We start from the raw sequence: 14112 nt of genomic DNA, 5'->3' as shown, positions 1-14112 counted from the left end.
TTGGGCAAATTCATGTTTTAAAAATGTTTTCTTTCCAGATACAATACATATTTCGTACACCGATAAAGCCAAAACATCGAAAGATATCATTTCTGAAATTGGGGAAATTCGTTAGAACGCAGTGGTGCTAATTTTCAGACTATCATTGTCAATTTTTAAAAACTCAAGAAAAATAGCCAAACACCTGACAAATGTCATCAGTTTTTTGAAATTGAAAAAAAAATCAAAAAATTTACACCATCGCTTTCCAAATATTTCCCGTGCAGTTTCGGAAATGGTACATAATCTTTCGATGTAAGCCATTTTTCTCAAAACCGGCACGGTAGAGGTTAGAGCGATAATTCACGATTTTTTTTTTAAAATGCCCCCTTTTTGAGAATCCATATCTTCCCTCCAGGAGCACCTCCGGAGCTGAATTTTTCTCCAAATGACATTTTCAACTATAAAATGAAGGTTACCACTAGATTTGGTCAAAAACAAAAATTTTGAAGGGCATCGAGGCCTGAATTATGAGCAACGTGTGTTCAAGGTGGACTCACAGTTCAGGAACAAATTACTTGATTACTAATTGAAAAAAATATAACTTCAACCCGTTTTTGCAGTGTTCAGGTCACTTTTCAGACCTGATAAAAATGTCTTTCAAAAGTGCAATAGCGGCCGAAAATTCACTCTGATGTTATGCCGCAATGAAGAGCTGATGAACATGTTTTTCAAAGGTGCAAATGGTGGCCGAAAATCACACTGGAGTTATGCCGCAGTGGTATTTTACTGCACTCCACTCCACTCAACTCCATAGAAGTTGGAATAAATTGAAAAATTTATCACACTTTAACGACGCTGATAGCTTTATTACTGGCACTTTTCAAAAGAATCAAAACAGCGATATTAAAATCTCTCGCACTGATGAATGTAGAGTAAGGGAAATTTTGACACATACACGGATTAGTATTATAGCAAACGCGCGATGTATGTGTATAATGTGCATATACAACACGTTGATGATGAGCTTATACTATTTTCAAAAATGCGCATGATGAAATCATCATATAAATAGTGCGATAGTTTTTAATAGTTGGAGACGGGTTAGCGGTGGGTGGACATTAGGGTGCTGCTGTACATTATCGATGAATTATAGCGTACGATGTCTTTTCTCTGCACGTTTAAAAGAGAATACTGCGACCACAACGCGATTCGGCTGTAGTTATTGCTGAAGAAATATACGTATGTGAAATTCGGAAATAACCATAACTAGGTCGTTCCACTTGCGTTTTTTTCTTCTTCTTCTTTTAACGTTTTGGTGAAAATAGCAAAAAATCTAAATGTCGATGATCGCGGTCGCTTTGTATAATGGGTTGGAATTCTTGAATTTTATACTAATGATTTGGGCAACTAGCAAACTATTTCGAGATCCAAAATTTACAGTATACATTACATTATCAATTCAGGAAAAATTCTTCCGCGTGTTTCTTTCATAAATTTTCAGGGGGTTTGAGAACTTCCGTAACATCGGGTCCCAATCAGACTTGGGAAAGAGTTGAGCTTTCGGCTTCTAGTTCTCAATAAAAAATTAAAACCTTTAGCTTTCCCTTTTGGCTTTTAAAAATTGATACGACTGATACAACTGGCTTTTGACTGGATCCTAACGCATGTGTGCAACCGATACTCAACTCTTTGTAATACTCTTTTCTAATCAGTCACTTCATTTTAGTTTATCACACTCTGTGTAATTCCTATCTTCGCAAAGGCAATTCTATGCAGCATTATGAATGGAAAAAGACACCTGATTAGTAACGATTGCCTATCCCTCTAGGCCTCTATAGCGACGTTGGTGGTTTATCTCAACAAGGAAGATTTCAACTAGATAACGTAAGTACATAATAAGCGAGGGAGTTAAAGTATACATTACAGATATGGTATACTTTTTTCATTTGTTTCAACCGTTGTTACAATTTATTCTTGTAATAACAATGACAAGACGCAAGGCTGCTGACAGGAGCCAGTATAGCAAGATAAAAATGTTCTAATTATAGCCTGAGAAAACTGTAAATAAAGTGAAATAATGACGAAGCGCGTTACATCTTTTCAAGGTTTCACTTTGGCTAATTTAACATAGGTAGACGCCGCCGTCACATAGCATGCAGCATTTTAACCAGCGTGTAACTTTTCATCTTATGTGTTTTGGCGTTTTGTTTTACTTTTTATTCCGTGCCACCCACATTGTCCGAAAAACTTGATCCGTAATACGAGAAACTCGAAAAATGAATTCATTTACCTAAAGAACTCCACAAGTAAGTATGATAAAGTAAAGCTTCAAAGTCCTAGTTTCAAGCATGAAAAACAATTTGCTAGTACGGAATGTTCAGATGTAGCTGGTATACTTGTTCACTAATTCCTGATCTATCTGGCATTCAATTGGCGATGAAAAAAGTACAACTTACGTCTTTTCCCCAATAAAATATGGCACTGAAAACCTAAAGAGGGCTCAAAATTCAAAAACTTTGCATGGAAAATATCACCATCAGTATCAAAAACACCTAGATTTCAAATCAAACTCCAAGTAGTAGAGCCCTAGAACTGATATACAAGTGCTGACATACGCTATTTTTCAACCAGTTTTAAAAAGTAAACGTTATCAGAACGCATAAGTATGCATACAATTTTTCAAGGGGAAAAAAATACAATTTTTTCGATTATTCGCGGGCTTGGGTCATAACATTTACTTTTTAAAACTGGATAAAAAATGGCGTATGTCAGTACTAATTGTAATTGTATCAGTTTTAAGGCGTTACAAGTAGAAGATCTCCTTCTGGTCCCCCTACCCAAAAACATCTCCTTCAAATAAAACAAAACAAAAAGTAATTAAATTAATCACCATCAAGTGAAATTTCCTCAGCTTTCAAATTATTCTGGGTTCCCATAATGGAGATGTATTTTGTAGAAAATGGTAGGAGTTGAATTAATTTCTTTCCTTCACATCGAGAGATAATTTTTTTCTAAAGTTTGAAAATGCACCCTAGATTAGAGAAATTCAATAATTTTACATCAGTTTCACTTTAAAGCATCCGACCATCCGACCTCATTTAAAACCAGATTATTCTTATCGGGTTGATAAATTTTTTGCCATGCATTTCCGCGAAGAAGCAAAATTTCGATAAGATATGAACTTGTAACAAATACTTTCAATCAGTAATTACCTACAGATAACCTTCGCACCATTTCTCAAACAAACAGCAAAAGTGTATTGATAATAATAAATCAAAATATTCACAATACGTGAGAGAGAAAGCAAAACAAGACGCCTTTGCCATGTGATTTCATCATTAGTTTCTATACTCGATCGTCGTCAAAAGGGTTTTTGGACAAAAGTGTAGTACTTAGTCGAGTTTCATAGTACTTAGTTACTATTTTTGTAATGTACTCGATTTCGGAGAAATCTTGATTCAACTTTTTTGAAAATTTATCGCTCTTTCAGCGATAGAATTTTTTTAAAAGTCCATGATCCATTCTATATCACGGATATTAGAACGTAAAAAATCAAGAATTTCATATCTTCCACATCGAATCTTGAAGCATCAGTTATCAGTTAGTACTGAGAACAGTTATCTAATTCTTGCAATTCCTTTCTGCGAAGAAATTGAACTCACAATAATCGACTTGCGACGAATACTTCCAATCTGCAATTACCAATTAATTACATTTGATCATCATACTATTTTCGATACATAAACAGCAATATTGCACTGAAAATAACAATCAAAGTATTTACAATAAATGAAACACACGCCTTTACCTAGTGAATACTACACGCCGGACAGCAAACGCCGGAATTCACTTACACAAAATAAACACTTGTTTTATCTGTTTCAAGTTGTTTATCAAGTCCCTAGGCAACGTTGAAACATAATACGCGTACATAACTTCAATATTTAGAAATAAAATTATACATTTTTTTAAACGAAAATGAAATACCTATGTATTGATATTGGTTTAGACATGCAAATACCATTATTTTATTACACTTACCATGTTCACACGAAGAACCAGCTTTGAATGTTGATGGGAAGTATACGCATAGGTACGAACAATTCGTCAATTCATTAAATAATAAAGAACTTCACGAAATACCGAATAATTGCAAAACGCCATTACAATGTCAAAATAGCAGATAAATTATCGTAATACGAAACTCATATGAACCTGCGGCCGAAGTCGACTTCTGTTTCTACATTACCACGTCATTGTAACAAACGCACCAATGTAAATATACATTCGCGGAATTACTTATTTTACACGGAATAGAATTAAAGATGAATTAGAGTAAAATATAATTATTTTAAAGCACTTTTTGTCATAGAAAATTGAACTTATTTCTGGAAAATAACAAACCACAAACGGAAGAAAAAGAATCAGCCGAATTGGCTTTGTAACTTTTAAAATTTACTGAAGTTGAAAAACTTTCAATGCACTGTTACCGGTAACTTGCAATCAAAAATTATCGTGCTTCATAATTGAAGATTTCAAATTTCTAGTAATTTCGCGCATTTTTCCAGTCAATTTTGATATTTAAGCATTAATTGCTTTGTATTGAAATCGAAATTAAAATATTTCAGAACCAGAATCCACAAAAATTCGAAAAAACTCGGTTAATAAATAGACAAAAAGTAGACAACGCTTGGGAATTTCACGGGAAAATAGGATCAATTCATCGGCTCTGAATAAGGTGTTGGTAACATTGAAAAATGTAAATATTGTGTTTTGTGTTATCACATTATTTTTTTTTTAATTTTTTGATAGATAAAAGTGTTTTTTCGTTTCCATTTTGATGTAATATCTTATTTGTTTTCGAAGTAAAATCTTCTATTTCATGCTAAAAACTTACATAAACACGATGTGGACTTTAGGGTTATTGAAAACTATGAAAGATCCGAAATATGTGGTGTATTCCGATCATAAGATTGTTATGATAAAGGATGTCTACCCTAAAGCGAAACATCACTACTTGGTTATTTCTCATGAAGATCTCGCCGGCATAAAGGATGTAAAATCCAAGCATATTCCATTGCTAGAATATATGGAACAGAAAGCGAAGGATTATGTTACGAAGAATGCTGCTGGTATCGAGTTCAAGTGAGCGAACTACTAACTGTATTTTTTATTCTGAATAAAATTAAAATATCAATCGTGTTTTGATATTAGAGTATTTAATAAATTAGCTTAATTTTCGTATTGATTTTTGACAGATATGGATATCATTCTAAGCCTTCCATGCATAGATTACATCTTCACGTCATCAGCACTGATATGCAGAGTCCATCCCTCAAAACTAAAAAGCATTGGAACTCATTTACTACCAAATTTTTTTTGATCTCTAAAGGTTTGCGATAACTATTCTTTTATTTTCATCTCCTTTCAGTACCTAGGATATTTTTTCATGTACGAATGTGTTAAATTCTTTACAGATGTAATCAGAGAACTAAAATCTGAAGGTAAAATCAAACTTCCCGATGCTACCGAATGTGAAAGACTTCTCAATCAAGATTTAAAATGTCACAAATGTGGTATCGCTTTGGCTAATATGCCGAAATTGAAAGATCACATTTTAACTCACTAAACTATTCTGAAAGAAATTAATCGATTTGTTCCTAATTGTTTTTGTTTGTGTGTTATAATGTATTTTCGTAAAACTTCCTGTGATTTGAAATTTTTATATTTAGTTCTATTCGTCTTTTAGTATTTTTATTCCATTTTTTATGTAAGCAGAAAGTTCTATATTTTACTGTAATTTTAATATTATATGGCCGATAAAAAACTAGATGCGTTTTGAAAATGAGTGTCTATTCTTTCGTAAGGTACGATATCCAAAACGAAATAGTGAAATTTTACCGTGAATTGTACTGAACGAAATGAAGTTTTGAATAATTCGGTTCAAGTACGTGAACGTGTGATTTCAGTTGATAACTTACATCTTGCTAGTTGCTACATAATATTGTAGTCATTTTTACTTAATAATTATAAAGGACACTACGGCAACAACTGTGAAATAATGAATGACAATTTTAATTTAAATTCATTCAAGGAAATGAAAAATTTCTAGGAAGACTTTCGATTCGATGTACGGAAGCGATGATATCGATGTTTCAGTTTCGATAATCTCAGTATCAACATCGTTTCAACACATGTTATCGATTTTTGTTGAAACTAATAAATAATGTAGGTTACTCTTGGTTCATAATAACAATGCAGAAAAGAAGTACATAGTTTAATTATTGCAACATTATTGATTTTTCTATTTATTTATTCAGTCATAATGAAGAAGATTTCATCACTGTCTATGTAACTTCATTCAAGTCCATGGCTCCGCTCCGGTGGTAAGTTGCAAACTGATATCAGTGCGTTGTTATTTTTTTGCAAATGTCCCAGTGATAAGAACATACTTTTAGCAATATACGAAATAAGTATTGAATTATACATGTCGCACAGTAACAATAATTTCACATTTAGGTATCACAATTCCAATAGTGAAGCATCTTCCAAACCAATTGTAACCAATATCACTAATTTACAGTTGAGGTTTCTATGCCCAGCTGATATCAGAGATGTACGTATTACTTGGGATATTTTACAATATGTGAGCCAATTTGAATGTTTAAAGTTATATTTTTTTTCTTAGGTATGGACACTATGCTCCGAGTGCTTCCCAATTGAGTATCCACATTCGTGGTACGAAGAAATCACATCCAATCCAAAGTTTTATTCTTTAGCTGCACTTCACGAAGGTAAAATCGTCGGTATAATCGTTGCTGAAATCAAAGAATACATACGATTAAGTCAAGAGGTATTACTAGTTACACTACTCAGTACATTATGACGATTCTGTTTAAATATTAATTCAGATAACTTTTCAGGACAGGGATATTATTTCACCGTGTTTGGGTAGTGCCACCGAAGTCGGCTATATATTAAGTTTGGCTGTGAACAGAAACTATCGACGTAACGGAGTAGCCTCTCTATTACTGGATAATCTAATAGCGATTTTCACCACCAAGGAGTATTCTTGTTGCAAAGCTATATTTCTTCACGTATTGACGACGAACACAGCAGCAATAAGATTCTACGAGCGTAAAAATTTTAGGTATAAAAATTCGCTGACCATAGATTACCATTGTTTATAAATTTAGACAGATGTTTCAACGTATTTCGTTGTATATTTCTAGGTTACATACATTTTTGCCATATTATTACTTCATTCGAGGAAAATGTAAGGATGGATTTACCTACGTGCTGTATATTAATGGAGGACATCCGCCTCGAAACGGTTTTTTATATCCTTTTTTATGCTACGTCGTTTGTTGTGTCTGTAACCTATTCAATCGCGTTGCTGGTTATCATTAGTCGCCGTACATTTATGACTTCACATTAGTCTTATATTATTACTTTTACAATTCTGTGATACTAAGTTACTACTTGGAATACATTTATAGCTTCTGGTCGTTGGTCGCTTTTCCCAAATATCTGCCATGATGTGATACATAATGTAAATATCTATTTATATCCCAACATACTAATCTGTTATATAAAATATAATCCTTGATATTATCCTTCGAACATTTTCCTTAATGTTACGTTTACTGAAAATATAAAATATACGCTCAGGTTGGCTTACGAATCAGAAGCTGCGTTATGGGCTTGGGAAAAATGTTTTTGGATTTTTCAGTGGATGTTACCAGGAACAAGGCGCATCGTTGTGGATAACAGTACCGCTATTGTTATGCAATATTCTTGATATTGCACGTAGAACATAATATGTGTTAATGTTAATGAGTGGTTTGTTGCTTTTTTTTTCATGAATAATGTAAATATGATCAAGGGCATTATTCTGTTTTCATCGCCTTCTTCCTCTGCTTCTACCTTTGAAAATATTGTGTTCACGTGCGGAATGAAAGTTTATTCTTTATCAATCAATATATTTATATTTTCCGTCACGAAATTGTCGTTTGTCTACTTAAGAAGAGATTTCATGTATTAATCTTTTGGTAGAGGCTTTTGTAACATACTTAGGTAAAGGTAACAGAAAATAAAGTGATCGAATATTTTCAAAATATCTATTACGTAATTTGAAACAAACCTAAATTTCGAATTACATTTTTTATGCATCTAAAAAATTTCATACCAATCTTATTTCATTTTTTTATATTCGTTGAGTTTTGAAAAAAATCTATCGAGAGGATTTTTTTTATGTTGATTCATTTAGCGTTGGAGATTTTGTTACACGTGCGGATAAAAATTAATTTTTGAAAATATTTTCGATTTAAAATTTTCAAATTTGAACTCGACATTCGTGTTTATAATTTTTCAACGTGAAAAAAAGCTATGCTGAACAGTAACCGTGTTATTAAGTTTGAAAAATGTTATTTTGACTAGCATTAAGAGGGTTCATCTTGCTGAATTAATCGGATTACATGTTTAGGTAGTGAGTTAATTTGGCCTTTGTAAATTTCACATCTGCGTAGATCTAATTTTTAATCCGTACTACGTTGTGGATAAAATTAATTGGAAAAAATATGCGATCCTATTAGTTGAAAGCTTTATAAAAGGTTGTAATTGACGTAGACGAGTGAATTTCACGCAGAATCAACGAGTTATATCGATGAGTTTCTGGTTTTGTGAAATTTCAACGAGTACGCGAAATGAGATTACATTTTTCTGAAGTACGAATCGTTTTGATTTTTTCCCTATTCTCGTGGTTAATTTATTCTAGAGTTTTACAAAAACATGAAATCTGTTTTCATTTTCAATAAACGAGATTACACCATCCCGAGTATTAAAATTCCCCCTTGAGAAATGAATTTATCAGCCAATGATAATTTTTTGGTGTTATAAAATACACATGTATTTATCCAATTTCGCTTTTACTAATGTTTTCGAATGATTCATAAATATCATAATTAACGCGAAATCTGTTTCATTTGTTTTTTTGACTTAATGTAATTCTAAGAATCGAACATTTTTATCGATATACTATCGTGTGATTCATTTTTTTTTTGTTGTAAAAACACTGTTTTGTGGACTTTGTGAGCTGGGAGGCGTCTTGGATCTGAAATATTTTACTTAACTTAATGTTTGTTGTAAATAATTGTATGAAAAAATATGATTATTTAAATTGTACTATGCATGTATTAAATTTGTATGAAAATATTGTTGTTGTTTTTTTTTAACGACTAAACGTGTTGTTGAAATGTTATTACAGCTTTTTAGACTAGCTCGGTTGCCAGTTAAATCTTCCTCTTTGCAAAAGTACTTAATTTTCAAGTTACATACGATTTTAAATGTCCCTTGGAAGAACATATTTAATTGATGTAAACATACACTAGTATAAATTTCTAATTACGTACCAAAAAAGAAAAAAAGCTTGTGCAATGAAAGCACTAGTAGCAGTGGGTAATGTTTAGTTTTATTGATGTTTAATTTGTTACCTTTTTTTCTTTTCCATATTAAATCGTTACTTTGAACTTACCTATACTTTAATTAGCCTGGAGCTTTTGAACATGTAACGAAGTCACAAATTAAACATTGGACGTGATAGGGGAGAAAGTAAAACATTCGTATGCTGGTTTAAAGTTTTTTCGCGAAAGTTTGCTCGTTTATACGATACTATCTGGTGCTTTTGTTTCAAAGTTAAGTAAAGTATGTGAAGATTAGGTGTGAATGTGAAATTATGTTGTAGGTATTTCCTACCATCGCATCGTATGATAATCCTTAATCTGTACTTTGAGGCTATTTAAATTCATGTACAATTATGTCACTTTTGAGTTAACATCGAATGTTGATAGAATGGCTGTTAATTGTGATTTGTTTTGATGGTTATTATACATTATAATTTTTTGAAAATTCGCCTGTTCTTTTTCTTTGGAAAATGTAAAAAGAAGTGCCAAGTTTCCCTAATCTTTAAAATCGTTCAAATTCCATTTTCATCGTTTATTATCATAAAAAATTTTAAATACCTACATTTTTATTCTCATATCTCATGTGTAAACTCAGTCGAGAGTGTAATATTTTCACAAATTTGGAAATTTTCTTTTCGAAGAGGATTTTTTAGAGGCTGAAGTTGCATTTGCAAACCTTTCAATTTTTTAAAAAAATTAAATGACGATTCAGCTACTACGTACAATAAAAACGTTTCTTGTGCATGCTACACAATATCAAATAACCTCAAGAGTACAATCCAGGCTGATGTAGCAAAAGAAAATATGCACTTTTAAGCATTTCTTAAACAAGGAAACAGAAAAAACTTCATTTTACATTGTTGATCTTGAAACTTTTGTGAAGTTTTGGCTGTAAATAAGAAGATAACTATGGAAGTGTGCAACGTATCAAGTTTTTTTTTTTTTAAAAGCTAATTTTGTGTAAAGAGAAAATCGCATTTGGCTCTTTCGTTAATCCAAAAATCAAGTGGGTAATATACTATGTAGTACTAACGACGTTGAAAAACCTTGACATAATTTTGAGCCAATTTAATCCAGAGGAAAGTTGAAATAGCTAGGTAATTCCTTTAATTGTGGAAATCGACGAAAAATATTTCTCAGACTGGACAAAAAGTTGAAAAATTGATATAGTCAACTGTAACAAATTGTTGGGTGAAAGTTGGTAAGGCACGTTTTGTAGAAGAAGAAAACTATGTAGTGCTCTGCGAACATTTAGGTTGATTCAACATGGACCCATATCATTAATTAATGCGAAATTTGTACAGGCAATATTTATGTATACCGTTATTACACACCGGGGACCAAGTTTTTGGTTCACCTGCCATTTTGTTTCCACGTTTATGAGCGTTTATTATTGCATAGGGTAAATAACCTAATACGAGAAGCCGAAACAGGCAGATATATTTTGTCACATCGGGTCGTTTACGTGGCAAAAAAATTTTCACGCCCTCGCTTAAGTAAATAATAACCAAATGGAGCTACCCGACTTCATTACAATTAAAAAATACATCTGAGTTCGTCGAAGCTTTTGAATAAAATATATTACCTAAATCATTTTACAGCTTTTATAACCACTACTTTAACCGTTTTTGTTGAAATTTTCATTTCGGAAATTTCGCGTTGATTATAAAAATCGGTCAAAAAATAAGTCTTCTGAGGTTTACTGCTGGTTAAACACGATTATGCATACAATTTTTACACATGTGTATAAAGTTTGCCGAACCGTGAGTTGAAGGCAATGTTTTTCAGTTTAATAGGCTATTATGCGATGCATCTAGGCTGGAATATTTTTACACAATGGATTTTTTATGTCACGAGCAAACTTTTTTCAGGAAGGAGTTGAGGAAATATTTGAGCATTAAAATAATAAATGTTTTTGTTTTTTATTTACTAAGGGCTTAAATGTATCGCAGAATGTATAATTTTGATTCGCGAACGCTCCAAAAAAATATTCGTCTACACAATTTCATTTGGAAACCACCACATCGTCTCCGAAGGTTTAATGCGTCCAGTAGTATTATTTTTATGCCTGAAAGTGGAAGAAAGCCCATTGATGAAAAAAAATTACGTAAAGAGCTTCACACGTTAGAATTAGCCATATAGGTATTTTCAATGAGCAAAAATTATAGTCATTTGTCAAAAGAAAATTGTAGGATTTTTTTCATCGGTTTTTATCAACTCGAATATTGTCTCCGATATTTTCAAAATGGGTGGAATTTTAACAATGTTAACGCCCCGGCCATCGAGACTAAAAAGGATAACGACTTTTGGTATTTTGGTGTTTCGAAAACACGCGCAAATGGTAAATTTAGTAAACAAAACGAGCGAAAGAAAGGACGACGGTAGACGTAAAATTATAATTAATTGGCGAAGAAGGTTGAGAATCATCATAGCAAACTACCTCTTAATTTTATACAGTGTTCAAAATGAAAGGATTCGTTTAGTTAAAGAAACGGCCGGAGACTGTATAAAAGCTGAAGAGATGCGTTTTAATTCTGAAAATGTATTTGCAGGGAATTCATTAAATTTTCAGACGACGACTTTATTGAAGTTAAAAGACCACTGGGATAGGATACTATACTTTTAAATATTTAAGAGATACCCTGCATCCCTTTCGGTAAAGTATCAACGAAATGTTAACCTTTTTCCTCGTAACGAAGGACACATATTACGCCTTTTAGCGATGTTTTCTGTTTGTAATTTTTTTCTCTCTTTTTTTTTTTTTATTTATTCTTAAAGTCCGTTTTATAAAAAAGAATTGCTTCTGTTTAGTGGCCTTGCAAAATGTTATAGTTCATTTTCGCCATCGAGTTAGGTAAAAAATCTTTTATCATTTTATCGATTTCGATGAAAATGTAGGTCATTCGGTGGTACATATTACTTTTCGTTCATTTTTCAATTCGATGATACATCAATCAAAATTCATTCAGGTATTTTTTTGTTTTGTTTTGTAAATGACTGAGTTTTTCTCTAATGAAAATTGTGCTCGATAAAACAACAGATTTTCGAAGTACCTACCTAAATGTGACAGTAATAATACTTTTTTTGAAAAAAATACACGAAGCGACAGAAAGTACATATTTTTCATCTGTTCAAACGTATTGTGTGCGCTATGATTTGAATGCATGTTACTCACTGCGTACGCGCTCGGGAGTTTTCAAGTTGAAATTATTCGTTGCAATTTTCAATTTCACCAGTGTTATTTTTTTTCTTATTTTTTTTCGCGCCACTTGATGAAAATAAACGTCAAAGTATTTTTGTAGCAGTTGCATAATGGGGTGGATTCGTTTTTATATTCATTTTGGTCGTTAAGTCCCTACGCGTTATACGTATTTTCGAATATGAAGTAATATTTTCTTCCCTTGATACCTACCTAGCTAACACGTTCCACTGAAGAAGAAAAAAAAATGAAAATTAAATTCGCAGAAGTTTTGCGAGAGGGTTAATTTTCGCACTTTTTTTTAGAATAAATATTAAGAAAGTTTTTGCAAACGATTCTATAAAAATGTGAATTTTCCAACTCGAGGCAGGTGTTTAAAAAGTTTACAATTCTTATACGACTGACATTTTTAACTGACTGTATTTTGGGATACAAACGTTTCCAATAAACTACTAAGTATATCCAAATACACGAACAACCGTTTTATATTGCTTTTCGCAACGAACAACGAACCCGAGTATCTACTTTTGTTTCGACATGTCGACGAAACCGTATTCCATCACACATTCTGAGGTGTGATATACGCAGACGATATTGCAGTCACGTGCAAATTATCCCAAATAATCCGCATAACTCTCAAATAAGAAAGTTTTTAAGCAAATAAAAACTTACGAGGTTGTAGAATCAATCACTTGTTGGTATAGTTTCGTTTTTAGTGTGCGTAGCACACTATTGGTTTCGCTTTGAGAAATTGAAATTTCAATTGCAATGAATGTTCTCTTAAGCTATCCAACCATTTTTTGTACCTATTGGACACCATTTGAGAATCATCAAGGCGGAGGGTATAGATTTATTTTCATTCAATTCGGATGGGTAATTGCTGAGTAATTGCAATTTTAGTTCATTATTTTAATGCATAAATTCCTAAAAAAGGAGAAAGGGGACTTGTAAACCACCTGCCGCTCATTGTACCCTGCTATACCCCCAGCCTTATCCTTTCATCATTTTATAAACAGCTGCGTTGCATTGTACCCTGTTACACCCCCAGTCGGCCAGCTGTGTATTTCAAGTGGGAGTGGCTTGGTGGGGTGTTTACCAAACAAATATATTATTTTAATGCCGTAACCCTCGTAGTGAAGTGGTGGCTGAGTGGATAGGGCATGTAGGTAGGAATAGGAAATTTAGGGACCCAGGTTCGAATCCCCGTGAGGTAAGTAGGTAGGTGACAGATTTTTCATAGGAAAATCGGATAGGTAAATGCCTTGGAGTTTACTACCTACGTAGTACATGATAATGGGGCAAAAATAATGCTGAAATTGAGTTATGAATTATGATGTCATTTGCTAACTAAAAATTCATTTCATTAATTTTCTGTCTACCTATAGCCATAAGTATAGTAAGAATTACCTTGACATGAATAATTTTTAACTTTTTACTTATAATTTAAAAATTACTTCAAAATGAGTAATT

The 14112-nt window shown here is 32.5% G+C and overlaps 3 protein-coding genes across 3 annotated transcripts in view; 2 read left to right on the top strand and 1 right to left on the bottom strand.

Moving 5' to 3' along the window:
• Mrtf (Myocardin-related transcription factor) overlaps positions 1 to 4404 on the bottom strand; it is a 136128-nt gene extending 131724 nt beyond the window's left edge. The window contains exon 1 of the mRNA XM_065354852.1: positions 4024 to 4404. The gene's annotated coding sequence lies outside the window, so the exon portion shown is untranslated. The remainder of the gene's footprint in view (positions 1 to 4023) is intronic.
• Positions 4405 to 4763: 359 nt separating this feature from the next.
• Aptx (aprataxin) lies at positions 4764 to 5827 on the top strand. The gene is made up of 3 exons (XM_065354855.1): positions 4764 to 5127; positions 5241 to 5374; positions 5460 to 5827. Exons 1-3 carry the CDS (start codon positions 4865 to 4867, stop codon positions 5609 to 5611), a joined length of 549 nt encoding a protein of 182 aa, XP_065210927.1. The 5' UTR covers positions 4764 to 4864; the 3' UTR covers positions 5612 to 5827.
• Positions 5828 to 6180: 353 nt separating this feature from the next.
• On the top strand, positions 6181 to 9195 carry Naa60 (N-alpha-acetyltransferase 60). Its single transcript, XM_065354854.1, has 6 exons — positions 6181 to 6368; positions 6502 to 6598; positions 6671 to 6835; positions 6906 to 7132; positions 7215 to 7322; positions 7630 to 9195. Exons 1-6 carry the CDS (start codon positions 6352 to 6354, stop codon positions 7781 to 7783), a joined length of 768 nt encoding a protein of 255 aa, XP_065210926.1. The 5' UTR covers positions 6181 to 6351; the 3' UTR covers positions 7784 to 9195.
• The last annotated feature ends 4917 nt before the right edge of the window (positions 9196 to 14112 follow it).

This window comes from Planococcus citri, chromosome 3, assembly GCF_950023065.1.
Source record: "Planococcus citri chromosome 3, ihPlaCitr1.1, whole genome shotgun sequence".
In the NCBI taxonomy this organism is placed as follows: Eukaryota; Metazoa; Arthropoda; class Insecta; order Hemiptera; family Pseudococcidae; genus Planococcus; species Planococcus citri.
Note: the sequence above shows the minus strand (reverse complement) of the source record. Positions and strands in the feature narration are given on the sequence as shown.